At 41.5% G+C, this 27002-nt stretch overlaps 2 protein-coding genes and 1 long non-coding RNA gene across 3 annotated transcripts in view; 2 read left to right on the forward strand and 1 right to left on the reverse strand.

Moving 5' to 3' along the window:
* LOC139027788 (uncharacterized) overlaps nucleotides 1-27002 on the reverse strand; it is a 331562-nt gene that overhangs the window by 38207 nt on the left and 266353 nt on the right. The window lies entirely within an intron of this gene.
* On the forward strand, nucleotides 10691-12466 carry LOC111963679 (T-cell surface antigen CD2-like). Its single transcript, XM_023987192.1, has 4 exons — nucleotides 10691-10869; nucleotides 11490-11822; nucleotides 11962-12219; nucleotides 12366-12466. The coding sequence occupies exons 1-4, from the start codon at nucleotides 10824-10826 to the stop codon at nucleotides 12392-12394; spliced, it is 666 nt and encodes a 221-aa protein (XP_023842960.1). The 5' UTR covers nucleotides 10691-10823; the 3' UTR covers nucleotides 12395-12466.
* Nucleotides 13570-16216, forward strand: LOC111963681 (T-cell surface antigen CD2). Its single transcript, XM_023987193.2, has 6 exons — nucleotides 13570-13731; nucleotides 13821-14114; nucleotides 14744-14998; nucleotides 15232-15336; nucleotides 15459-15560; nucleotides 15790-16216. The coding sequence occupies exons 1-6, from the start codon at nucleotides 13644-13646 to the stop codon at nucleotides 15867-15869; spliced, it is 924 nt and encodes a 307-aa protein (XP_023842961.1). The 5' UTR covers nucleotides 13570-13643; the 3' UTR covers nucleotides 15870-16216.

Here is a 27002-nt window from a genome sequence, read left to right on the forward strand (position 1 = left end):
TCAACGAGACTCCAGCTATAACTCCTTTGGCAGGCACCCTGCTCCGAAGACCAGTACATGTTACTTCTGACGTGGACAATTTAGCCAGATCCAGGGCAGCTTCTTCTGTTCTTTATCAACACAATTAACCAAAACAAGGCCCTTTTAGTCACCTTGATTGAATCCACCTTTCCCACTGCTTTCTTCACAGTCCTCATATTACAAATGGATTTCCCAAATGAATCTACTTGTCCAAAAAAACACAGTCCAATAAGAAATGCATTTTTGGACCGGTCCTTGTCTTCTACTACAACTTTTGCTCGTTTTGTTCCATTCTTTGATTCACTATTTTCCATTAATGATCACACACCTCACTTGCCACACTTTCGGATTCAAGCACAGTCGTCATTTCCTCACATGGTAGCTACCTCCCTGACAGTTCCTGCTCTACTACTGTCAACACAGCTTTGACACTTGTGAGCAACAAAGGCCTCATGGCTGGGACACTCACTGATGGCCACCTTAGTTGCCTGAACCTGATGTGTTTATCAAGGCTTCCTGGCAGAGCACAGAACCTTGACTCGGTTGTGCTGACACTAGCCTACTGTATGCCTTCGATATTTACATTTAAGTCATTTAGCAGACGCTCTATCCAGAGCGACTTACAAATTGGAAAGTTCATACATATTCATCCTGGTCCCCCGTGGGAATGAACCACAACCTGGCGTTGCAACGCCATGCTCTACCAACTGAGCCACACGGGACTACATAATATTGAAAATGTCTCTGTTATTATATGATACTTTATCTTTTGCTTTTAACTTTGACAGATATGTAATACATTCTTATGCAGGTGTAAAGACCAGTTTTGGACTGAACTTCACCGAAATAATATTGTTAATAATAATTATAATAATTACCTGCTGGCCAGGAAATGCATTTTACACTCTGGACCTAGTTTAACTTCCCTTATTCTGATGAAACACATCAAACTGTTTTCAGAACAGACTCACCAATAGCCACCTTTACCACAGCTCTGTCTGCTGAGAACATGCACTGCAAAAACTGACTAGTGAAAAACACATCTTGATAGTTTGGTTACAACTGAGATGTTTTCTATTTGCGGACAGGTATCTAAGTAATTAAACTGGGCTCAATCGTATGAGAAAGCTATACAGAGATCCTCTCTGGGGGGATATAGATGATGAGTAACTTAGTCACAAAATCCCAGAAGTGGTCAGTGCACGTCGCCTGACCCATATGGTAAATGGAAGGAAGGAGAAAAGCCTATCGATATTATTGTTATTTRAGGAGACTCTACCTGTATATGTGAAGCTTGGATATGTGAGGTTTGCGGTGAGGGCATTTGTGTCCAAACCGTTTTAGTGTGGAAATTGTAAAGGATATAGTCACGTGTCAAATGTTAGCAGACGGGGAAGTATGATATTGAAGAATCTGTTRCTGGAAAATGTTGCACATGAAGTGGAATTATACTCTTGACTTCCTTGAGTGCCCTGTAAAGATGAACGAGGTCGAGGTGTCAAGGATCAGGGATGCTCAGAGGATCTCCTATGTGGAGGCTGTGAAGAGAGTTGAAGGGGCAAGGGGCAATAGAGTTGAAGACATGGCGGTGGATGCATTGCAACCAGTTGCTAGTGTTTTAAGTAAATCGGGTGATCAAATCAAATCAAATGTTATTGGTCACATACACATGGTTAGCAGTTGTTAACGCGAGTGTAGCGAAATGCTTGGTCTTCTAGTTCCCACCGCGCAGTAATATCTAACAAGTAATCTAACAATTTCACAACAACTGCCTTACACACACAAGTGTAAAGGAATAATTAAGAATATGTACATATAAATATATGGATGAGCGATGGCCGAACGGCATAKGCAAGATGCAGTAGATGGTATAGAGTACAGTATATACATATGAGATGAGTAATGTATGGTATGTAAACATTATATAAAGTGTCATTGTTTAAGTGACTAGTGATACATTTTTAACATCAATTTATTAATTATTAAAGTGGCTAGAGAATGAGTCTTTATGTTGGCAGAAGCCACTCAATGTTAGTGATGGCTGTTTAACAGATGGTTGTTTAACAGTCTGATGGCCTTGAGATAGAAGTGTTTCAGTCTCTCGGTCCCAGCTTTGATGCACCTGTACTGACCTCGACTTCTGGATGAACAGGCAGTGGCTCGGGTGGTTGTTGTCATTGATAATCTTTTTGGCTTTCCTGTGACATTGGGTGATGCGTTGTGCAGACCTCACTACCCTCTGGAGAGCCTTACGGTTGTGGGCGGAGMAGTTGCCGTACCAGGCGGTGATACAGCCCGACAGGATTTTCTCAATTATGCATCTGTAAAAGTTTGTGTTTTTGGTGACAAGCCAAATTTCTTCAGCCTCCTGAGGTTGAAGAGGCGCTGTTGCGCCTTCTTCACCACACTGTCTGTGTGGGTGGACCAATTCAGTTTGTCGGTGACGTGTACGCCGAGGAACTTAAAACTTTCCACCTTYTCCACTACTGTCCCGTCGATGTGAATAGGGGGGTGCTCCCTCTGCTGTTTCCTGAAGTCCACGATCATCTCCTTTGTTTTGTTGATGTTGAGTGTGAGGTTATTTTCCTGAAACCACACTCCGAGGGCCCTCACCTCCTCCCTGTAGACCGTATCGTCATTGTTGGTAATCAAGCCTACCACTGTAGTGTCGTCTGCAAACTTGATGATTGTGTTGGAGGCGTGCATGGCCACGCAGACATGGGTGAAAAGGGAGTACAGGAGAGGGCTGAGAACGCACCCTTGTGGGGCCCCAGTGTTGCGGATCAGCGGGGTGGAGATGTTGTTTCCTACCCTCACCACCTGGAGGCAGCCCATCAGAAAGTCCAGGACCCAGTTGCACAGGGCGGGGTCGAGACCCAGGGTCTCGAGCTTAATGACGAGTTTGGAGGAAACTATGGTGTTAAATGCTGAGCTGTAATCGATGAACAGCATTCTTACAGAGGTATTCCTCTTGTCCAGATGGGTTAGGGCAGTGTGCAATGTGGTTTGCGATTGCGTCGTCTGTGGACCTATTGGGGTGGTAAGCTAATGGGAGTGGGTCTGGGGTGTCTGGTAGGGTGGAGGTGATAAGATCCTTGACTAGTCTCTCGAAGCACTTCATGATGACGGAAGTGAGTGCTACGATAGTCGTTTAGCTCAGTTACCTTGAATTTCCTGGGAACAGGAATAATGGTGGCCCTCCTGAAGCATGTGGGAAAAGCACACTGGAATAGGGATTGATTGAATATGTCCGTAAACACACCAGCCAGCTGGTCTGCGCATGCTCTGACGATGCGGCTAGGAATGCCGTCTGGGCCGGCAGCTTTGCAAGGGTTAACACGTTTAAATGTTTTACTGATGTTGGCTGCAGTGAAGGAGAGCCTGCATGTTTTGGTAGCGGGCCGTGTCAGTGGCACTGTATTGTCCTCAAAGCGAGCAAAGAAGTTGTTTAGTTTGTCTGGGAGCAAGACTTCCGTGTCCACGACGGGGCTGGTTTTCTTTTTGTAGTCCGTGATTGACTGTAGACCCTGCAACATATGTCTCGTGTCTGAGCTGTTGAATTGCGACTCTACTTTTTCTCTATACTGACCATTAGTTTGTTTGATTGCCTTGCGGAGGGAATAGCTACACTGTTTGTATTCGGTCATGTTTCCGGTCACCTTGCCATGATTAAAAGCAGTGGTTCGCGCTTTCAGTTTTGCGCGAATGCTGCCATCAAGCCACAGGATTTAATGGTCACGTGGTTACCACATCACTGATGCACTTGCTAATAAACTCGCTCAACGAATCAGCGTATACATCAATGTTATTGTCCGAAGCTATCCGGAACATATCCCAGTCCACGTGATCGAAGCAATCTTGAAACGTGGAATCAGATTGGTCGGACCAGCGTTGAACAGACCTGAGCATGGGCGTTTCCTGCTTTAGTTTCTTATTATAGGCTGGGAGCAACAAAATGGAGGCGTGGTCAGATTTCCCGAAAGGAGGGCGAGGGAGGACTTTGTACGCATCACGGAAAATAGAGTAGCAATGATCCAGGGTGTTGCCAGCCCGGGTTGCGCATTTGATATGCTGATAAAATTTAGGGAGCCTTGTTTTCAGATTAGCCTTGTTAAAATCCCCAGCTACAATAAATGCAGCCTCAAGATATGTGGTTTCAAGTTTACATAGGGTCCAATGAAGTTCTTTCAGGGCTGTCGAGGTGTCTGCTTGGGGGGGATATACACGGCTGTGATAATAATCTGAGAGAATTCTCTTGGTAGATAATGCGGTCGTCATTTGATCGTAAGGAATTCTAGGTCAGTTGAACAAAAGGACTTGAGTTCCTGTATGTTGTTATGATCACAYCACGACTCGTTAATCATAAGGCATACACCCCGCCCTTCTTATTACCAAAGAGATGTTTGTTTCTGTCGGCGCAATGCGTGAAGAAACGGGATGGCTGTACCGACTCTAATAACGTATCCTGAGTGAGCCATGTATCCGTGAAACAAAGAATGTTACAATCTCTGATGTCTCTCTGGAAGGCAACCCTTGCTCGAATTTCGTCTACCTTGTTGTCAAGAGACTGGACATTGGCGAGTAGTATACTCAGGAGCGGTGGGCGGTGTGCCCGTCTATGGAGCCTGACCAGACGACGGCTCCGTCTGACCCTTCTGCGGCGCCGTTGTTTTGGGTCGCCTACTGGGATCTGATTCATTGTCCTGTCCAAACAGAGGATCCGTTTCAGGAAAGTCGAATTCCTGGTCGTAATGTTGGTAAGTTGACGTTGCTCTTATTTCCTATAGTTCCTCCAGGCTGTATGTAATAAGACTTAAGATTACCTGCGGTAACAGTGTAAGAAATAATACGTTAAAAAAACGAAATACTGCATAGTTTCCTAAGAACGCGAAGCGTGGCGTCCATCTCTGTCGACGCCAAACACTCATTGTGAAGAAGGTGGATTCTGTTGCATATAAAGCCACGTTGATTAATTGTACAGCACAAGTGTCTAAGAAGTCAAAGAAGCTAGATATCCTTATAGCTGCAGCCGAGATGTTTTTAGGGACCAATAATTGTTATTTTTTATTTCACCTTTATTTAACCAGGTAGTCCAGTTGAGAACAAGTTCCCATTTACAACTGCGACCTGGCCAAGATAAAGCAAAGCAGAAATGTTTACTTACGAGTCGTTTCTCAACTATGCAGAGTTAAAAAGGAAATAGTAACACAATAAAATAGCAATATCGAGGCTACAGTTGAAGTCGGAAGTTTACATACACTTAGGTTGGAGTCATTAAAACTCGTTATTCAACCACTCCACAAATTTCTTGTTAACAAACTATAGTTTTGGCAAATCGGTTAGGAATTTTTCCAACAATTGTTTACAGACAGATTATTTCACTTAGAATTCACTGTATCACAATTCCAGTGGGTCAGAAGTTTACATACACTAAGTTGAATGTGCCTTTAAACAGCTTGAAAAATTCCAGAAAATGATGTCATGGCTTTAGAAGCTTCTGATAGGCTAATTGACATAATTTGAGTCAATTGGAGGTGTACCTGTGGATGTATTTCAAGGCATACCTTCAAACTCAGTGACTCTTTGCTTGACATCATGGGAAAATCAAAAGAAATCAGCCAAGACCTCAGAAAAAAATGGTAGACCTCGACAAGTCTGGTTCATCCTTGGGAGCAATTTCCAAACGCCTGAAGGTACCACGCTCATCTGTACAACAATAGTACGCATGTATAAACACCATGGGACCACGCAGCCGTCATACCGCTCAGGAAGGAGATGCGTTCTGTCTCCTAGAGATGAACATAATTTGATGCGAAAAGGGCAAATCAATCCCAGAACAACAGCAAACAACCTTGTGAAGATGCTGGAGGAAACAGGTACAAAAGTATCTATATCCACAGTAAAACGAGTCCTATATATTGACATAACCTGAAAGACCGCTCAGCAAGGAAGAAGCCACTACTCCAAAACCGCCATAAAATAGCCACACTACGGTTTGCAACTGCACATGGGGACAAAGATCATACTTTTTTGGAGAAATGTCCTCTGCTCCGATGAAACAAAAATAGAACTGTTTGGCCATAATGACCATTGTTATGTTTGTAGGAAAAAGGGGGAGGCTTGCAAGCCGAAGAACACCATCCCATCCGTGAAGCACGGGGGTGGCAGCATCATGTTGTGGGGGTGCTTTGCTGCAGGAGGGACTGGTGCACTTCACAAAATAAATGTCATCATGAGGAAGGAAATGATGTGGATATATTGAAGCAACATCTCAAGACATCAGTCAGGAAGTTAAAGCTTGGTCGCAAATGGGTCTTCCAAATGGACAATGACCCCAAGCATACTTCNAAGACATCAGTCAGGAAGTTAAAGCTTGGTCGCAAATGGGTCTTCCAAATGGACAATGACCCCAAGCATACTTCCAAAGTTGTGGCAAAATGGCTTAATAAGGACAACAAAGTCAAGGTATTGGAGTGGCCATCACAAAGCCATGACCTCAATCCTATAGAAAATTTGTGGGCAGAACTGAAAAAGCGTGTGCGAGCAAGGAGGCCTACAGACCTGACTCACTTACACCAGCTCTGTCAGGAGGAATGGGACAAAATTCACCCAACGTGGGAAGCTTGTGGAAGGCTACCCGAAATGTTGACCCAAGTTAATAAACAATTTAAAGGCAATGCTACCAAATACTAGTTGAGTGTATGTAAACTTCTGAACCGCTAGGAATGTGATGAAAGAAATAAAAGCTGAAATAAATCATTCTCTCTACTATTATTCAGACATTTCACATTCTTATTAAAATAAAGTGGTGATCCTAACTGACCTAAGACAGGGATTCTTTACTAGGATTAAATGTCAGGAATTGTGAAAAACTGAGTTTATATGTATTTGGCTAAGGTGTATGTAAACTTCCGACTTCAACTGTATATACAAAGAGTACCGGTACCGAGTCAAGGTGCAGGGGTATGAGGTAATTTAGATAATATTTACATGTAGGTAGGGGTAAAAGTAACTAGGCCATCAGGATAGATAATAAACAGAGTAGCAGCAGCGTATGTGAAAATGTTTTTATGTGAGGCGTTTGTTGGAATGTCGTGAGTGTGTGGGTAGAGTCCAGTGAGTGTGCATAGAGCCAGTGCAAGAGAGTCCATAAAAAAAAAATAACTCTGGCGCCTAACAGTCAGATGCCAAGCAGTTTCCATATCAAACAATGATGCAGCCAGTCAAGTTGCTCTCAATGGTGCATCATTACCTATGATACACCTCTGCTCTTAGCAAAAGCACTGCTATTTTAGTTATGAGTTTAACTGACTATTCTCTCATTTATTTAATTTACTTGTTTCAGTAGTTTGGTTTGAGTTTTCAGTTTAGTTGTCTAATAGTGGTGGAGCATATTATTCTGTTTTAATGGTACTGCTGAATCAGTATGATAAATAAATTGTTTTTTTTCCAGTGTTTTTTTACAGAGCTGAGATTTCCTTTGAAATTCAAACTGTAGGACTATGCCTACAGGTGAAATCAGTCACTGATGCAGACATGGTGGCATTGCAGGAATATCAGAATGCTGTAAACCAAAGGGTTGCGAGTTCAAATCCCAGGTGAGGACATGTTGAATGATATTTTCTTTTTGAATAAACATACACAATGTAATCAAGTGTGTAAAAGTTGAAAACACAATGTTAAAATCACTGTGTGTGTGAGAAAGAGTGTGTTAGTGTCCCTAGCATTTCCAAAACACAAAGAGTTGTGACTGGATCAGTGGTTCACCAATCAGGTCCTTGATGGGCTTTGCAACAGTAAAAAGAGATGATTTGTAATGAAACTAGGGTGTGCATGTACTGGGTAAAACTTTTCTTTGCAAACATCAGGAGAAATCCCCGGGACAAACCGGGAACTAGACAACAACCTCCAGGAGACCATGATACAGCGACCCATGAACATTCAGGGGACCATGACACAACATCCCAAGAAAGTCCTAATAACATCACCGGGATCTAGACAACAACCTTCAGGGGACCATGACACAGCGACCCAAGAACATTCAGGGGACCATGACACAACATCCCAAGAAAGTCCTAATAACGTCACCGGGAACTAGACAACAACCTCCAGGGAACAATGACAYAGCGACCCAAGAACATTCAGAGGACCATGAMACAACATCCCAAGAAAGTCCTACTAACGTCACCGGGAACTAGACAACAACCTYCAGGGGACCATGACACAGCGACCCAAGAACATTCAGGGGACCATGACACAACATCCCAAGAAAGTCCTACTAACGTCACCGGGAACTAGACAACAACCTYCAGGGGACCATGACACAGCGACCCAAGAACATTCAGGGGACCATGACACAACATCCCAAGAAAGTCCTACTAACGTCACCGGGAACTAGACAACAACCTCCAGGAGACCATGACACAAGTTCCCAAGAACTTCCTATAAATGTCCTCTGGGACCTCCCTGGGACTATCCGTCCTGACGATTTTAGGCAACCATTTTGTGGCATCCAGGGGACGTCCTAACGATTCTATATTGTTTGCAGTTGAGGAATCTGTTTGTGTTAGCAACAGCTAGCCATAAGCCTAGCGGTATGGTTTGTAGCGTTTGTGCATGGCCTGACAAATTTTGTCTGATATCTCTGGGCCTTGGAGCGCCTGCATGTATTGGTTAGTTAGCAGTGAGCTAGTGGCTAATTTCAACTTTCGTCCGTTGGTTTATTGGTTCTGTTTGGTGTATGGATTTTGACAATGGGGTCATAGTCATAGTTTGAGCCAGCAGTGTTTTGTGCAGAGGTAGAGGATAGTGTGGGGTTTTCTCAAGCTAACGAGGGATCAGTTATTTCAGGTGGCAGAAATGCTGTAACCAAACTATCAAAATGTGTTTTTCAGTGGTCCGTATTTGCAGTCCATGTTCTCAGCAGACAGAGAGCTGTGGTAAAAGTGGCTAACTGGGGTGACTCGGCTCTGAACATAAGTCTGATGTGTTTCATCAGAGCGAGGGGAAACCACATAGGTTAAACTAGTGTAACATGCATTGTGTGGCTTAGCAGGTTATTATTCCTAACACTAATATTTTTCTAAGGTTCAGTCTTATGGTCTGCTCTTTGCACTGGTATAAGATTAGGTTAAATATACAGTTCCAGTCATAAGTTTGGACACAACTACTCATTCAATGGTTTTTCATTATTTTTACTATTTTCTCCAATGTAGAATAAAAGTGAAGACATCAAAACTATGAAATAACACATATGGAATCATGTAGTAACCAAAAAAGGGTGTATATTTTGTGTGTGTATATTTCATATTTGAAATTCTTTAAAGTAGCCAAAGTTGACAGCCTTGATAACAGCTTCGCACACTCTTGGCATTCTCTATGCCAGATTCACCAGGAATGCTTTTCCAACAGTCTTGAAGGAGTTCCCACATATGCTGAGCACTTGTTGGCTGCTTTTCTTTCACTCTGCGGTCCAACTCATCCCAAACCATCTCAAATGGGTTGAGGTCGTGTCACGCCTGCTCCCACTCCCCCTTCCTGGTGCCCGAAGGCGCCAGGCTCTCCAGCATTACGCACTCCTGTCAACATTGTTACGCACACCTGCTTTCCCTCATCACGTGTAACGGATGTGAAATGGCTAGCTAGTTTATTACTTCCCCTATATTTGTCAGTTTCCCAGGTCTGTTCCCCGCTGCTGCATTAACGTTCCTGCCGTTTTGTTACCCGTGTGCTGACGCTGTTCCTGTCTTGTTTCTTGTCTGTTCCTCATTAAATGTTTGACTCCACGTACCTGCTTTTCGACTCCTGTGTCAGTCCTTACAGGTCGGGTGATTGTGGAAGCCAGGTCATCTGATGCAACACTCCATCACTCTCCTTCTTGGTAAAATAGCCCTTACACCGCCTGCAGGTGTGTTGGGTCATTGTCTTGTCGGAAAACAAATGATAGCCCCACTAAGCTCCAACCAGATGGGATGGCGTATCGCTGCAGAATTCTATGGTAGCCATGCTGGTTAAGTGTGCCTTGAATTCTAAATAAATCACAGACAGTGTCACCAGCAAAGCACCCCCACTCCATCACACCTCCTCCTCCATGCTTCACGGTGGAAACTACACATGCGGAGATCATCCGTTCACCTACTCTGCGTCTCACAAAGACACATCGGTTGGAACCAAAAATCTCAAATTTGGACTCATCAGACCAAAGGACAGATTTCCAATGTTCTAATGTCCATTGCTCGTGTTTTTTGACCCAAACAAGTCTCTTATTTTTATTGTTGTCCTTTAGTAGTGGTTTCTTTGCAGTAATTCGACCATGAAGGCCTGATTCATGCAGTCTCTTCTGAACAGTTGATGTTGAGATGTGTTTGTTACCTGAACTCTGTGAAGCGATTCTTTGGGCTGCAATTTCTGAGGCTGATAACTCTAATGAAATGATCCTCTACAGAAGAGGTAACTTTGGTTCTTCCTTTCCTTTGTTCAGCATTTTTTTGGTTACTACATGATTCCATATGTGTTAATTCATAGTGTTGATGTCTTCACTATTATTCTTCAAGAAAAACAGTTGAATGAGTAGGTGTGTCCAAACGTTTGACTGGTACTGTACGTCAAAAATACCTGACTAGGCAGCGTGTTAGAGGCACACGTACTGCTCCTATAAAACTGTCTTAATTCTTGTGTAGGTCTCGACCTTTCCTAGTATTCTTATTTTAAAAACACTTGAAACAGACTATTTGATATAAAGGACTTTTAAAGAGCGCAGATGGTCACCCATCATTTTTTATTATTGTGCAGGCAGCAGAGGAATGACCCCCCTGATAATTATTGTTCTGGTGTTGACAACAGCAGAAGGTAAGACATTATATTACAGGGTATTATGGTATTCTGGTATCTACCTATTATATCTATCTATTATGGTATCTACATGTTTAGCCATGGAAAGAAACAAAATGGTTTTGTACCTCTGAAAATCTAGACATTTTTTAAATAATAATATTGATGATATTTGATGGTCCCTAAATGTACCAAACACAAACATACATTTAGCAAAAACWAAAAATTATTTTGTATCTCTGAAAACATAGATTTTCTTCAATGGTCGCTAATGTTGGTTTCTTAGCATTGTGATTGATATTACAATTTATTGATATAATGCTATCTTATTTATTTAACCACACAAGTCAGTTCAGAACACATTCTTATTTACAATGACTGCCTACCCCAGCCAAACCAAGATGACGCTGGGCCAATTTTGCACATCCCTATGGGACTCCCAATCACAGCCGGTTGCGATACAGCCTGGAATCGAACCAGGGTTTGTAATGACATCCCTAGCACTGGGATGCAGTGCCTTAGACCGCTGTGCCACTTGGGAGCCCTAAATCTTTAAATATAGATATTTCAGAATAACAAATGTAACGTAGACTTAATTATTACATGCTGAGTTCTGAAATAATATATATGCTCCACAGTTAGTGCTACGAGCTGTAATCTCACTGAGGAGAGTAGAGATCATCAATGTTATGCGGCTCTGGGAGAATCTTYGTCATTCCAACTGACTGCARRCACAAGTGAGGAAAAAATTACATTGAAGAAAGGTGCTAAACGTATTCTGCACTTCCAAACTGGAGAAGACTGGAGATCTAAATTGCATCAGGATTATGTGAATCGCTCTGAGTTCTTTAACAATGGAACATTCAGACTGGACAGAGTTATAGAGGAAGACAGTGGAGATTATCAATTGGAAACATATAATTCAGAGGGAGCAGTGTTGCRCAGAGTCAACATGCTACTTGAGATACAAGGTACAGAACCTTTTTTTGTTTACCAATCATCCTGCATCCATCCTGGTGGTGAGGGAGATCATTGAAAGACCATAATATTGCCAGTGTTTTGTTCGATCATGCTACATGGCAGTAAGGTCTCTGTGTTTGTGTCTGTCAGCCACGGTGTCAGAGCCAGTGTTGTCTCACCTCTGTCTGCCTCATGGAGAAACCGTGGTCACATGCTCCTCAGAGGGAGATGGTCTTCAGTACAGCTGGACCCTGAATGGACAGAATATGACCAGGAGTGGAAACTATGACCACTACCAGAGCAGTGTCATCATACTGAAGAGTGATGTGACAGGAACCCTGACCTGTATGGTTCAGAATAAAGTTAGCAGCAGCAGCTCCACTATTGATCTCTCCTTGGCCTGCCCAGGTAATCTCAGGACAGTTTTATTCCCACTTTGTGACTTGCCTGATTAGATAATTTTTTATGAGAAATTGTATATTTATGTGAGCCCAGAAATGGTCTTGCACACATTTTAATTCATTCTTCTTACTGAAATCTGTTTCTCTTTTCAGCTTTGTATGAATTTTGCATGAAAAAGTAACCACAAGATTAATGTTTTGACAAGAACCACGTTTTGAGATTGTGGAAATGACTTTAAGTACTGTATCAGATGACTTTCAAAATAGCATAAGTATGACTTTTTCTAAATATTTAATTTATGTGATATTTTGCAACATCATACTTTTTTTAYTTAACTTTTTTATATAGATGACTCATATCTAATGTACTATACGGAAATAAATACTGTTGCTGTATAAATAATCTCCCTCAGTTTCTTTTAAAGTTGGAAGCAGAAGTGCCTCTTTCAGGGAGGATTCAGCATGACCTCTATTCAAAGCAGAAAAACACATCCAGGTATCTCATTTTGCATCTCACAGCATATTGGCAATTATAATTACTTAATACACTATACCAGTTTACAACCTATTGCTTCAACCTCAGTTGTAGCCAAACTATCAAGATCAAGACAATGGAACGCCTTCCATTGCATCGTTGATTGTCTTTTCAGAAATAACTGATTTTGWAACATGTGCATAAGAAAAAGGGAATGATACTTTGCATTGCAAGTACACTGTTTAAGCAAGCTGTGGTAAAGTGGCTAACAGATGTGAAAATGAAACGGTCTGATGCKCATCAACAGAGCAAGGCAAACCACAGAAGTTAAACTAGGCCCAGAGTGTAAAATGCATTGGGTGCTTTAGCAGGTTATTATTCTATATTTTATATGAAGTGGTTAATGAGTGTGTTTTGCAGAGTAGCTAAAAAAGAAAGGGTAGAACATGCATATGAACAGCGTCCCGCAGCCACACCTATTAGTGTGTCTGTTCTACAGCTCAGTCGCTCTGCCTGGCCTGTGATCAGCCTGCTCTTCATGGAGAGAAGAAGAAGTGTTATTGTGTTATTGACTGTACGTTTGTTTATCTCATGTGTAACTCTATTGTTTGTGTCGCACTGCTTTGCTTTAACTTGGCCAGGTCGCAGTTGTAAATGAGAACTTGTTCTCAACTGGCCTACCTGGTTAAGTAAAGGTGAAATCGTTTATATATTTTAAAAAGTGAAAACATGAGAAGGACATGGAGGTGAGTTGACGTTGTTTACACTGTAGCTCGTTGTAAGCACAAGTTATTTTTTACATTTCTCGTTTCAGTGAGTGAAACTTGTAGAATGTTTTAACCCATATGCTGTGGTTTCATGACTAGAGGGCCGTTTCCCCATAGCAGGAAACAGAACTGTCTGAGCGTAATGACAACTACACGTTCATTTCTTGCCAAACTTTCTAGTTTACAAACATGTGCTCACCCCATACTCTGAGAGCTTTAATAACTACTGGTGGGCTTCCAATGTGCATGTTGCTTCTTCACCTCTACATTAGCTATGGTAAGTAGGCTGAATARTTTTTCTTGATAAGTCAAAAAAAAAAATGTTTTGCTCATCTATTTTAAAGCATTGAAATGCTTTATTTTCAGTTGTTGCAGAGGACATCAGAGTAGTTGGACGAGTAGGAAACTCCGTATTCCTTCACCCTAAAATGAACTTACACTCCAAGACTTCTGACGTAAGATGGAAACATGATAATACAGATATGTTAATAGCTAGGAATGGTACGCTTTTTAATTTAACGGATAGGTGTGAGATCTTTCTAAATGGTTCCCTAAAGTTTAATGAAGGACTGAAAAGAGACAGTGGAAATTATACTGTTSAACAATACAGTGAAAATGGATCTCTTCTATCCGAGTGGCACATTGAGCTCAGTATTCTAGGTGAGTTGTTTGAAATTACTGCAAATTTTGACATCTGCTATAATCTAAAACATAATTTTTCAATTTGTCAGGGAAGTTTTAGCCCAAGCATACACATCAATGTTGATTAAAGGGGCAATCTGCAAATCAAACAATAACGGTGTACACCCAGCCATTGTTTTGGTAAACAGCTGAGGGATGTGGCTGTAAAAATGTATCCACTCTCAAATTCAGACTGAGCTATGGATACACAATATCAAAAGTATTGTTTTAAAAATGTTTTGAAGCTACACAGTTTGTTTACAATCACATTGTTTATAAACAATGGAGTAAAACAGGCTTATATTTTGGTTTCTGGTGRGGTACGACAGTTGAACTAAGCTCATGAGGCATTTATAAGTAATATTCTTTAAGAATCAATGGGTATATCATTAATTTAAGTCCAAAAATGTATGTACCCGCTTGCAAATTGCCCCTTTAACGTAAGATTTTGAATTTTTTTATATTTTGGCTTTCGTTCATTTATTGTCCATTAATGTTAATTTATTTGCTTCATTTTGACTGAAAATAATATTATCTGTTGTAGCTTGTTGATTGACTTTGCACTGTGTGAGTGTATATTTGTGTGACATGATTGAATTACATTTCAGAACCTGTCTCCAAACCAAAGGTGAGAACCTCCTGTACTTTTGATGGGAGAGTTGTTCTGACCTGCTCTGTTGACAAAGGAGACAGAGTTGTGATGAACTGGACCGAGCAGCCATATGCCTGGACAGGGTACAACCAGACCCTGAGCTCAAGTCCTGTTCTATTCCTGGACAACCATACTCCTGGAAACCTGACCTGTGTGGCAATGAACGAAATAAGTGAAGAAGGCTTCAGCCCAGTTGTCCCGACATGCAGAGGTACAGTAACTCCACATGGACTTTCTGCATACTATTGGTCCAGAACCATTCTCTCTGGACAGTACAGTAGACCTGCCCATTACTTGTCCTTTAATTGGGTAGCACAGTATGTATTGAACCAAGCTTTGAGGGTACAAATATGAATCAGGGGATAGTGTACTACAGGACAAAGTACCTTTTTTAAGATTTATGAATATATTTAGAATTAAACTGTGGCATTTGTTTGGGAAAAGGTCACACTTCAGCTGTGGCTGCATTTGGTCTCTTTGCATTTGCACTGACGACACTGGCCGTCGCCATTCTGAATTTGAAGAGGCGGTGTCAGAAAAATAAAAAAGGTAAAAGTCAGACTGTATGTAAGTATCTACTTTATGTGTTATTGTTGCATTTCTATGGAAAATCCTCATGGAACATTCACATGGAACATTCCATTTCCCAAACTGCACTGTTGTGTGTTTAGATGTGGAGGAGAACCACTACATTGAGATGCGTGGGAATTTATGCAACAAATGGCCACAGAAGGAGACCGCAATCCACCCGGACCAAGACACCTCCCATTATGGTAACTCACAGCAGAGAATGACACACAGTACATTTCCATCACAGTTTATTAAGTGAYAGTTAAGACTTAAAGTTAGTGCATTCCTCTTAAGGTAGTTGGTGAGACAACCACATATCACAGTCGTCGTCATTTCATCATAGTTGGTGTACAGTAACAAGTATTTTATTTTAACACCGCTTTATGATTATAAATGTATATTTTGTAAGATGTTGAAATTGTCTTACCGCAGAATTCTGCAGACCTGTTGCACCTGCTTCCAGCCAGAAAAAGAGAAGACTTTCACTGGAGTTGAATGATATCTATGTATGAAGAACAATGTGTTAATGGCATTACATTTCAATAGCATCGATTTGTTTTTCAATGTGAAGTATGCAACTACGCACCATAATTACTGATCATGTTTTACAATTCATTATGGGGTATTTCTGCGATAGATGTATTTTTGTTGTATAGTCGTAGAGCCTAGAGAAGCGGCATTATTTCACCTGTATTTTGATATTGTATCATACCCGTAGTCGCATGACTTCATTATCAGACTGGACCACTAGGTGGAAGCATTGCAGTATGATAAAGAAACAGGGTGACTAGAGGTGAGAAGRAACATCACAGGATTACTGTCATTACATAAATAGTTGTTTCAAAGCATATGGACACAGCTGGGACGACTGTAAATTATTCMATTTCAAACTGTTCTGGTTATTATTGTCTAATGTATGTTTTTCTTCAAAATGTCCAGATAAAGGACTCCTGAGTGGCGCAGCAGTCTAAGACACTGCATCTCAGTGCTAGAGGTGTCACTACAGACCCTGGTTTGATTCCAGGCTGTATCACAACCGGCTGTTATTGGGAGTCCCATAGGGTGGTGCACAATTGGCCCAGCGTCGTCTGGGTTTGGCCGGGGTAGGCAGTCGTTGTAAATAAGAATTTGTTCTTAGCTGACTTTCCTAGTTAAATAAAGGTATAGCCAGGGCCCTGTTCCTGGAGATCTACCCTCCTGTAGGTTTTAACTCCAACCCTGTTCCTGGATAGTGAGCTAGGTTAGTTAAAACCTACAGGAGGGTAGCTCTCCAGGAACAGGGTTGGAGTTAAAACCTACAGGAGGATAGATCTCCAGGAACAGGGTTGGAGAGCCCTGGCACTACATCAGTGCAGTTTCCTTACAAGTGATGTTAGAATGAAGAATGTAAATACATGTAAATATACTTACTACACGCTTTCATAAATGGTCAAATAGACTACATATGCATACATATAATTGTTAGATTTGTACTGTATGAATTGCAATGTCAGCTTAGTAAATGTTGATTGTTTTTAAACCTCATCTTAGCCAATTTTCATTTATTCATACCATTGCTATCGGTAATCCTGAAGAAAACACTAGCATAATGTCACCTATCTACAGTATATAGTCAATTCCCCAATTTAAATTACAATTTGGCACACAAAGTGCATTTAGCAGTGTAGCAATGGCTCTAATCGCAAATTGATTTTCATTGCGGATCTTAGTAAATAGGTACAAGGACTTATTACAAARTACGTTTTGAGAAGACATCTTTCTTATCTTCTAAATGTAGTAAAGTACATATTTAGATTTCTTTTTAACTAAAATAAATGTTTGGATAGTTAATGACATTTGCAGGTTATTTTTTCATGAAATAACTATGTAAATAATTAGTAGCTTAACTAGTTCACATCAATTGTAATAATAAAAGTCAATTTACTTAATTTCAAAATACTTTTTCCAAATGTGCTATTCTAAAATTGGTATGAAAAACATTAAGGTATTTCCAATGTATTTCCCTTGATCTTCAATAGACTTGTGTAATAAAGAAGGACGTATGTGTATTCTGCACATAAATAAATGATGATCTAATAGGGTGCAAGTAATGCTGTAGAAACAGCTAAGKTCTTGTAAGTTCCAAATCTCAGGAAATATATGACGATGAAAGGTAGTTGATAAATATTTTTCTAAATATATCCACTATAAAATAACTACTGAACTGGCTAGTGTTTTGGTAAATATGCACTCAGTACTCCATTTTAATATATCATTTTTGGTATGATGTAAAAACGAGCTAATTATATCCAAAACAATGAATAATGATATTTATATTTGGATTGTTACCATTTGGGTTGTCTGCTTTGTAACATACTGTAAAAGCTGATTYGTCTAAGAAGGAAATGGACCTAGAACTCTCCCACTTCCTCTTACAGTCACATGACAACCAATTAAACCTCATTGGACACCCAAGAGATGCCTGCATCTGTCACAGTAGCCTTACCCACATGGCCAGAAGAAGACACTCAGTACATCCACATTCTTAGAACGATGCAAATGCTGCAGCCAGAAGGCCAAATGAGCATATCTGGACAATAGAGATGTGTTGCACAACCTTTAACACTACCTAATGAAGCATTATATTCCCAGGCAGTTTTATTCCAACATACATTAAACAAAAATGCAAAACAACAACCTCCGGCTGCCTGCCTTCCAGGTCTGTAAGTTCAGAGGCGAAAGGTGTAGGAACACATGCTAATTGTGTCAAAGGTAAGAACATGCAATGGGTACTGAGGGCAATAATAGGCCCAATCTTTACAACCCACCCACCATGATTAAACTTTCCATAAACTATAGCTTTAWGGCCTGGCTTTAGTTAATGATTCAACTGACAGGTGACAAAGACCGACTGAATGTACATGGCAAAAAGTCTGCATCTTTTACTTAATTTAAACAAAAATATAAACACAACAAGCAATAATTTCTAAGATTTTACTGATTTACAGTTCATATAAGGAAATCAGGTAATTTAAATAAATTAATTAGGCCCTAATGTATGAAGTTCACATGACTGGGCAAGGCGCAGCCATGGGTAGGCCTGGGAGGGAGTAGGCGCACTGGGGAGCCAGGCCCACCCACTGGGGAGCCAGGCCCAGACACTGGGGAGCCAGGCCCAGACACTGGGGAGCCAGGCCCAGACACTGGGGAGCNAATGATTCAACTGACAGGTGACAAAGACCGACTGAATGTACATGGCAAAAAGTCTGCATCTTTTACTTAATTTAAACAAAAATATAAACACAACATGCAATAATTTCTAAGATTTTACTGATTTACAGTTCATATAAGGAAATCAGGTAATTTAAATAAATTCATTAGGCCCTAATGTATGAAGTTCACATGACTGGGCAAGGCGCAGCCATGGGTAGGCCTGGGAAGGAGTAGGCGCACTGGGGAGCCAGGCCCACCCACTGGGGAGCCAGGCCCAGACACTGGGGAGCCAGGCCCAGACAATCAGAATGAGTTTTTCCCCAGAAAAGGACCTTATTTCAGACATAATTACTCCTTAGTTTCATCAGCTGTCTGAGATGCTGGTCTCAGACGATCCCGCAAGTGAAGAAGCCGGATGTGGAGGACTTGGGCTGGCGTGGTTACACATGATCTGCGGTTGTGAGGCCGGTTGGAGGTACTGCCAAATTCTCTAAAACAACGTTGGAGGCTGCTTATGTTGGAGAAATGAACACTCAATTCTCTGGCAACAGCTCTGGTGGACATTTATGCAGTCAGCATGCCAATTGCACGCTTCCTTAAAACTTGAGACATCTGTAGCATTGTGTTGTGTGACAAAACTGCACATTTTAGAGAGAGGCCTTTTATTGTCCCCCAGCAGAAGGTGCACCTGTATAGTGATCATGCTGTTTAATCAACTTCTTGATATGCCACACCTGTCAGGTGGGTGGATTATCTTGGCAAAGGAGAAATGCTCTCTAACAGGGATGTAAACAAATTTGTGCACAAAATTAGAGAGAAATAAGCTGTTTGTGCGTTTGGAACAGTTTTAGGATCTTTTATTTCAGCTCATGAAACCAACACTTTTACATTTACATTTAAGTCATTTAGCAGACGCTCTTATCCAGAGCGACTTACAAATTGGAAAGTTCATACATATTCATCCTGGTCCCCCCGTGGGGAATGAACACACAACCCTGGCGTTGCAAGCGCCATGCTCTACCAACTGAGCCACACGGGACCACTTCACATGTAGATTATATTATCATTGCAGTCTGATAAACTCTATTGCCATTATGACGCAACATCACAATTTAACATTAGCCGCAGGAAAACAAAGCACATCACATCTCAAATCTTGGTACATTTAAATTGTATGGTGTAAACGGTAATACGATTTGAAAACCGCTAAAGAAAACACCCAGTTATTGTTGGGCACTGTTGGAAGCTACTTTTCCTTTTTAGAGAACAGTGATTACCATACATGGTAGGTATATCATACATTTTGGTCTTAACCTAGGAAAGTGATTAGGAAATATCTTTATACCAAACAGAAAATGTTCCCTTTTAATTTAAAAAATAAATAAATATTAGGACTGAATACGGATGTTTAAATTATATATCTATTTTTTTAATGTCAGTTTAGCAACGTACCGTTCAGCGCTCCTGTAGATCCAAATAGAATTCCTTACCCAGCATTACATGTTGTGATAATCTACAATGAACCATAACGACTACTATACAATATGAGTGGCTTTTTACAGCTCTCTCTACACTTCGAGATGTAACCTACATCTGGAAATGTTGTGACAGCCCCTGATACCCCCCAGCCACTACTGAACTCACAGCCAAGCATATTCATCTGCCATAAATCCATAAACACCAAGATAATCCCCCCACTGTCGGTGATTCTCTATATTCAGACTGATTTGTCAGCCTGTCACAAATGCTGGCTGTGTGATGTCATTGGTCTCTTAAAAGGTGCATTTTTAATACCTTCATGTATATGGAAATTTGTTTTGGAATTATGCCTCATGTAATTACTGAAATCATGTTAGCTAAATGGGTTGTAAGGCATAATATTTTTGTAGGACCACTGGATAAAAAATAATAACACATCCTTGTGAATGCAACAACAATAAAACTAATAACATCCTGGAGTACATTGTAATACATGTTTAAAATACTTGCAGCCCCCATTTTACTTTACGATATTGTGGCATGGTCTCTGAATAATGTTTGTTGTACAAGAATGTTGAAAGATTAGAGGAATGAAATCCACTGGTGCCGTTAAGCACTGGAGATGCATACGACTACAAACCAATATTATTAAAACAATACATCAACATTGTGTAAACATTGGTAGACAAAACTCAACCTGTTAACTAAGTTGTATAAATACATTTTAAAAATAGCAACCTAACACGGTGACATGATATTAACAGCTGATGGTTGTGTTATTTAATCATAATCATTAAATTTTTGCACAAGTACAGTGAAATGCCTTTCTTGCAAGCTCTAAACCCAGCAACACAGTAATCAATAACAAATTAGTACAAAAAAGTAACAAGTTAGAACAAAAACAAGAGAAAGAAAAATAAGAACACAAGAAAGTAAGTAAGAATACTATATATACAGGGTCAGTCCAAATACACAGTATGACAGATACCTACCCTTCCTTGCAATATTCTGTTACATTCTGAGTTTGTCATATATATAGCTATAACCACTGAGAAGGTTTCTTCTCATCCCAGAAGGTGGCCATATTACAGCTGACTATGAATGCCATGAACCTTACTTGATCTAAAGCCTACTGTATATGCTTTGTGATCTTTAGTTTTAAGGCCGGTTTACAGACATTTACATTTTAGCAGACAGTCCTATAGGGTGCCTTACTCATGGGCACATCAACAGATGTTTCACTTAGTTAGCTCAGGGATTCAAACCAGAAACCTTTCAGTTTCTAGACCAACAGTCTTAACCGCTAGGCTAACTGCCACAAGACATTTTAACATTTAGTAGACACTTTTATACAGAATGACTTACAGTATTGAGAAAATATAATTTCATATTTTGTTTATACTGATCCCTCATGAGATTCAAACCATTGCAAGTGCCATGCTCTACCAACTGAGCCACACGGGTCCAGCTCTGGGAACAGACATGTTGTTAGACCAAATATAAACCGGCCTCTAAGGCTTTTTTAATTATTTTAATTATCACACCTATAATTACTGGACTCAATAAAATATACATTCAAACTTAAAGTGATATAAACTACACAATAGTGGAAGTGTGGCCTATTCATGCTCATATAAAACTGTCATTGCACAATTGTATAACATTATGCTATTGGACCAAAGGTTAGGAAGTCAAATATTTATATCAGATAGCACATTATCCTTGGTGGTCTACTAGTAGTTTAATACTATATGCACCCTGAAATACAGTGGTGTATTGTCTTGGTGTTGGTTCCCTTGGGGTGCGTTACCCTCCAGTTCTGAGGTAAGTGGGTGGAGAAAAGGGGTAGAAGGGGACAGAGCACAGACAGGTCATCCTGCCATCAAGGGCTAGGAAGTTCTTTGATCTCTGCATTTGAACAGCCACTGGTTCCAATGGGGAAGTGACACAGGAACAGTGACACAGGAGCCATAGGCCTTCCACGGGAAACACTGAGCCTGCGCTATCAACTGTGACTCAATATTATAATGCAGCATCGTTAGGAAATACAGCATCGTTCGGATTTAACACTTCATCAAATGTTGTTGCTGGTCCGTTTAGTTCTCTTTTGATTCCCCAGTTGGTTGGATCATTCCAATGCTTAGCTGAACATATGATATAGTTGACTTTCATTTACTCAATGACAACCAATAATACAAATGTTTAGTAGCATACATGTCTGTGAAATAAAATGCTGTTGTGAAATTAACTGGGATGACGGCAGGTAGCTTAGCGGTTAAGAGTGTTGGGCCAGTAATCAAAAGATTGCTGGTTCAAATCCCTGAGCCTATTATGTGAAAAATCTGTTGATGTGCCCTTGAGCAAGGTACTTAACCCTAATTGCTCTGGATAAGAGCATCTGCTAAATGACTGAAATGTAATGGCGGCAGTTAATCATTACCTATAGTCTAACATATAACAGTGAAGAAATATGACCTGGCTATTTCAGTTTTTCCCAATAGATAAGTCACAGACTTATCTGTACTTAAGCAATTATTTATTAAACCATTTAAGTGTTTTCTTATTTGCCCTTGAAGTTTACAGAAATATTTACACATCTTAGCTTTATAAAACCCTGAGAACATGCCATATGAAGATTTTAACTGCTGTGTGAAAAGTATTCCCTTCTTGCTTGTAACCTGAGTTTAAAAATGATGAACTTATATTACGTCTCACCTCCTCCAGGTATGTTCCTCTCACGTAGTCATAAAATAATCAGTGGATTAGCACCTGACTTTCACATTCGCTTTGGGTCGTCTCTGTCCCTGCCCCTGACTGGCCAAGCGGATGCTTGTTGTCTCACAGCTAGGCCCTGTCACCTGCTAATGAGACCAGAGTTATCAGGGAGACAGACACTCCCAAACCTCTCCTGTCTACTAGCACTTGTCTTTCCCTTTTTAGCTCAGACTTGGCTGAGAGCAACTTCATAGATGGGTTAGCTGACATCACATAAACGATGCTCACGCTTAAATGGGGCAGAAGTCCATGTGTTGTTGTGATTCTGGATGGCCAGATGGCTACCAGCAATGACAAGAAACTGACTTGGGGAATCGTAAGTGACTCGTTGTAGCTAGTTTCATCTTGTTTTTGATACAATGTCTTGTTTTGAGGCGTTTTAAGTGATTTCATGCCAATCCTAATATGCCAAAAACTTGCAAGCTAGCTAACCAACAACTGTAATGATATCAAATCAAATCAAACTTTATTTGTCACATTCGCTGAAATACAACAAGTATAGACCTTACCGTGAATGCTTACTTACAAGCCCTTAAACAACAGTGCAGTTCAAGAAGAGTTAAGTAAATATTTACCAAAAATTTACCAAGTACAAATAATAGTAAAAAAGTAACACAATAACATAACAATAACGAGGCTATATACAGGTCTTACCGTTACCGAGTCAGTGTGCGGGGATACTGGTTAGGTGAGGTAATTTGTACATGTTGGTAGCGTTGAAGTGACTATGCACAGATAATTAACAGCGAGTAGCAGCAGCAGCGGCAGTGTACAAAACAAATGGAAGGGGGGTGGGTGTTAATGTAAATAGTCCGGAGGCCATTTGATTAATTGTTCAGCAGTCTTATGGCTTGGGGGAAGACGCTGTTAAAGAGCCTTTTGGTCCTAGACTTGACGCTCCGGCACCGCTTGCCGTGCGGTAGCAGAGGAAACAGCCTATGACTTGGGTGACTGGAGTCCTTGACAATTTTATGGGCTTTCCTCTGACACCGCCTATTATATAGGTCCTGGATGGCAGGAAGCTTGGCCCCAGTGATGCACTGGGCCGTGCGCACTACCCTCTGTAGCATCTTATGGTCAGATGCGGAGCAGTTGCCATACCAGGCGGTGATGCAACCGGTAAGGATGGTGCAGTGGTGCAGCTGTAGAACTTTTTGAGGATCTGGGGACCCATGCCAAATCTTTTCAGTCTCCTAGGGGGGAAAAGGTTTTGTCGTGCACTCTTCACGACTATCTTGGTGTGTTTGGACCATGATAGTTTGTTGGTGATGTGGACACCAAGGAACTTGAAACTCTTGACCCGCTCCACTACAGCCCCGTCGATGTTAATGGGGGCCTGTTCGGCCTGCCTTTTCCTGTAGTCCACGATCAGCTCCTGTGTCTTGTTCACATTGAGGGAGCGGTTGTTGTCCTGGAACCACACTTCCAGTTCTCTGACCTCCTCCCTATAGGCTGTCTCATCGTTGTCGGTGATCAGGCCTACTACCACTGTTGTGTTTTCAGCAAACTTAACGATGGTGCTGGAGTCGTGTTTGGCCACGCAGTCGTGGGTGAACAGGGAGTACAGGAGGGGACTAAGTACACATCCCTGAGGGGATCCAGTGTTGAGGATCGGCTGTTGTTGCCTACCCTTACCACCTGGGGCCGGCCCGTCAGGAAGTTCAGGATCCAGTTGCAGAGGGAGGTGTTTAGTCCCATGGTCCTTAGCTTAGTGATGAGCTTCGTGGGCGCTATGGTGTTGAACGCTGAGCTGTAGTCAATGAACAGCATTCTCACATAGGTGTTCTTTTTGTCCAGGTGGGAAAGGGCAGTGTGGAGTGCGATTGAGATTGCGTCATCTGTGGATCTATTGGGGCGGTATGCGAATTGGAGTGGGTCTAGGGTATGCGGAAGGATGCTGTTGACATGAGCCATGACCAGCCTTTCAAAGCACTTCATTGCTACCGACGTGAGTGCTACGGGGCGGTAATCATTTAGGCAGGTTACCTTCGCTTCCCTGGGTACAGAGACTATGGTGGTCTGCTTGAAACATGTAGGTATTACAGACTCGGTCAGGGAGAGGTTGAAAATGTCAGTGAAGACACTTGCCAGTTGGTCCGCGTATGGTTTGAGTATATGTCCTGCTAATCCATCTGGCCCAGCGGCTTTGTGAATGTTGACCTGTTTAAAGGTCTTTCTCACATCAGCTACCGAGAGCATTATCACACAGTCATCCAGAACAGCTGGTGCTCTCGTGCATGCTTCAGTGTTGCTTGCCTCGAGGTGAGCATAAAAGGCATTTAGCTTGTCTGGTAGGCTCGCGTCACTGGGCAGCCCACGTCTGGGTTTCCCTTTGTAGTCCGTAATAGTTATCAATCAGAGCCGGTGTAGTAGGATTCAATCTTAATCCTGTATTGACGCTTTGCTTGTTTGATGGTTCGTCTGAGGGCATAGCGGGATTTCTTATAAGCGTCCGGATTAGTGTCCCTCTCCTTGAAAGCGGCAGCTCTAGCCTTTAGCTCGATGTGGATGTTGCCTGTAATCCATGGCTTCTGGTTGGGATATGTACGTACGGTCACTGTGGGGACGACGCCGTTGATGCACTTGATGATGAAGCCGATTACTGAGGCGATATACTCCTCAATGCCATTGGATGAATCCCGGAACATATTCCAGTCTGTGCTAGCAAAACAGTCCTGTAGCATAGCATTCGCGTCATCTGACCACTTCTGTATTGAGCGAGTCACTGGGTATTCCTGCTTTAGTTTTTGCTTGTAAGCAGGAATCAGGAGGATAGAATTATGGTCAGATTTGCCAAATGGAGGGCGGGGGAGAGCTTTGTACGAATCTCTGTGTGTGGAGTAAAGGTGATCTAGAGATTTTTTCCTCTGGACATGTGACATGCTGGTAAAAATGTTATAAAACTGATTTAAGTTTTCCTGCATTAAAGTCCCCGGCCACTAGTAGCGCCGCTCTGGATGAACATTTTCTTGTTTGCTAATGGCCTTATAGAGTTGGTTGAGTGTGGTCTTCGTGCCATCATCGGTCTGTGTGGTAAATAGATGGCTACGAATAACATAGATGAGAACTCTCTTGGTAGATAGTGTGGTCTACAGTTTATCATAAGGTACACTACATCAGGCGAACAATACCTTGAGACTTTTTTAAATATTAGACATCGTGCACCAGCTGGTATTGACAAAAAGACACACATCCCCATCCCTCGTCTTACCAGACGTAGCTTCTTCTCTGTTCTGCCGGTACATGGAAGATCCTGCCAGCTCTACATTATCCATGTCGTCTTTTTTTTTTTTTTTTTTTTTTTCACCTTTTATTTAACCAGGTAGGCTAGTTGAGAACAAGTTCTCATTTGCAACTGCGACCTGGCCCAGATAAAGCATAGCAGTGTGAACAGACAACACAGAGTTACACATGGAGTAAACAATAAACAAGTCCATAACATGGTAGAAAAAAAGAGAATCTATATACAATGTGTGCAAAAAGCATGAGGTAGGCAATAAATCGAATAATTACAATTTAGCAGATTAACACTGGAGTGATAAATCATCAGATGATCATGTGCAAGAAGAGATACTGGTGTGCAAAAGAGCAGAAAAGTAAATAAATAAAAGCAGTATGGGGGTGAGGTAGGTAAATTGGGTGGGTAGTTTACAGATGGACTATGTTACAGCTGCAGCGATCGGTTAGCTGCTCGGATAGCAGATTTTTAAAGTTGTTGAGGGAGATAAAAGTCTCCAACTTCAGAGATTTTTGCAATTCGTTCCAGTCGCAGGCAGCAGAGAACTGGAAGGAAAGGCGTCCAAATGAGGTTTTGGCTTTAGGATGATCAGTGAGATACACCTGCTGGAGCGCGTGCTGCGGGTGGGTGTAGCCATCGTGACCAGTGAACTGAGATAAGGCGGCACTTTACCTAGCATAGCCTTGTAGATGACCTGGAGCCAGTGGGTCTGACGACGAACATGTAGCGAGGGCCAGCCGACTAGGGCATACAGGTCGCAGTGGTGGGTCGTATAAGGTGCTTTAGTAACAAAACGAATGGCACTGTGATAAACTGCATCCAGTTTGCTGAGTAGAGTATTGGAAGCTATTTTGTAGATGACATCGCCGAAGTCGAGGATCGGTAGGATAGTCAGTTTTACTAGGGTAAGTTTGGCGGGGCGTGAGGAAGGAGGCTTTGTTGCGGAATAGAAAGCCGATTC

This window comes from Salvelinus sp. IW2-2015, linkage group LG5, assembly GCF_002910315.2.
Source record: "Salvelinus sp. IW2-2015 linkage group LG5, ASM291031v2, whole genome shotgun sequence".
NCBI classification, from domain to species: domain Eukaryota; kingdom Metazoa; phylum Chordata; class Actinopteri; order Salmoniformes; family Salmonidae; genus Salvelinus; species Salvelinus sp. IW2-2015.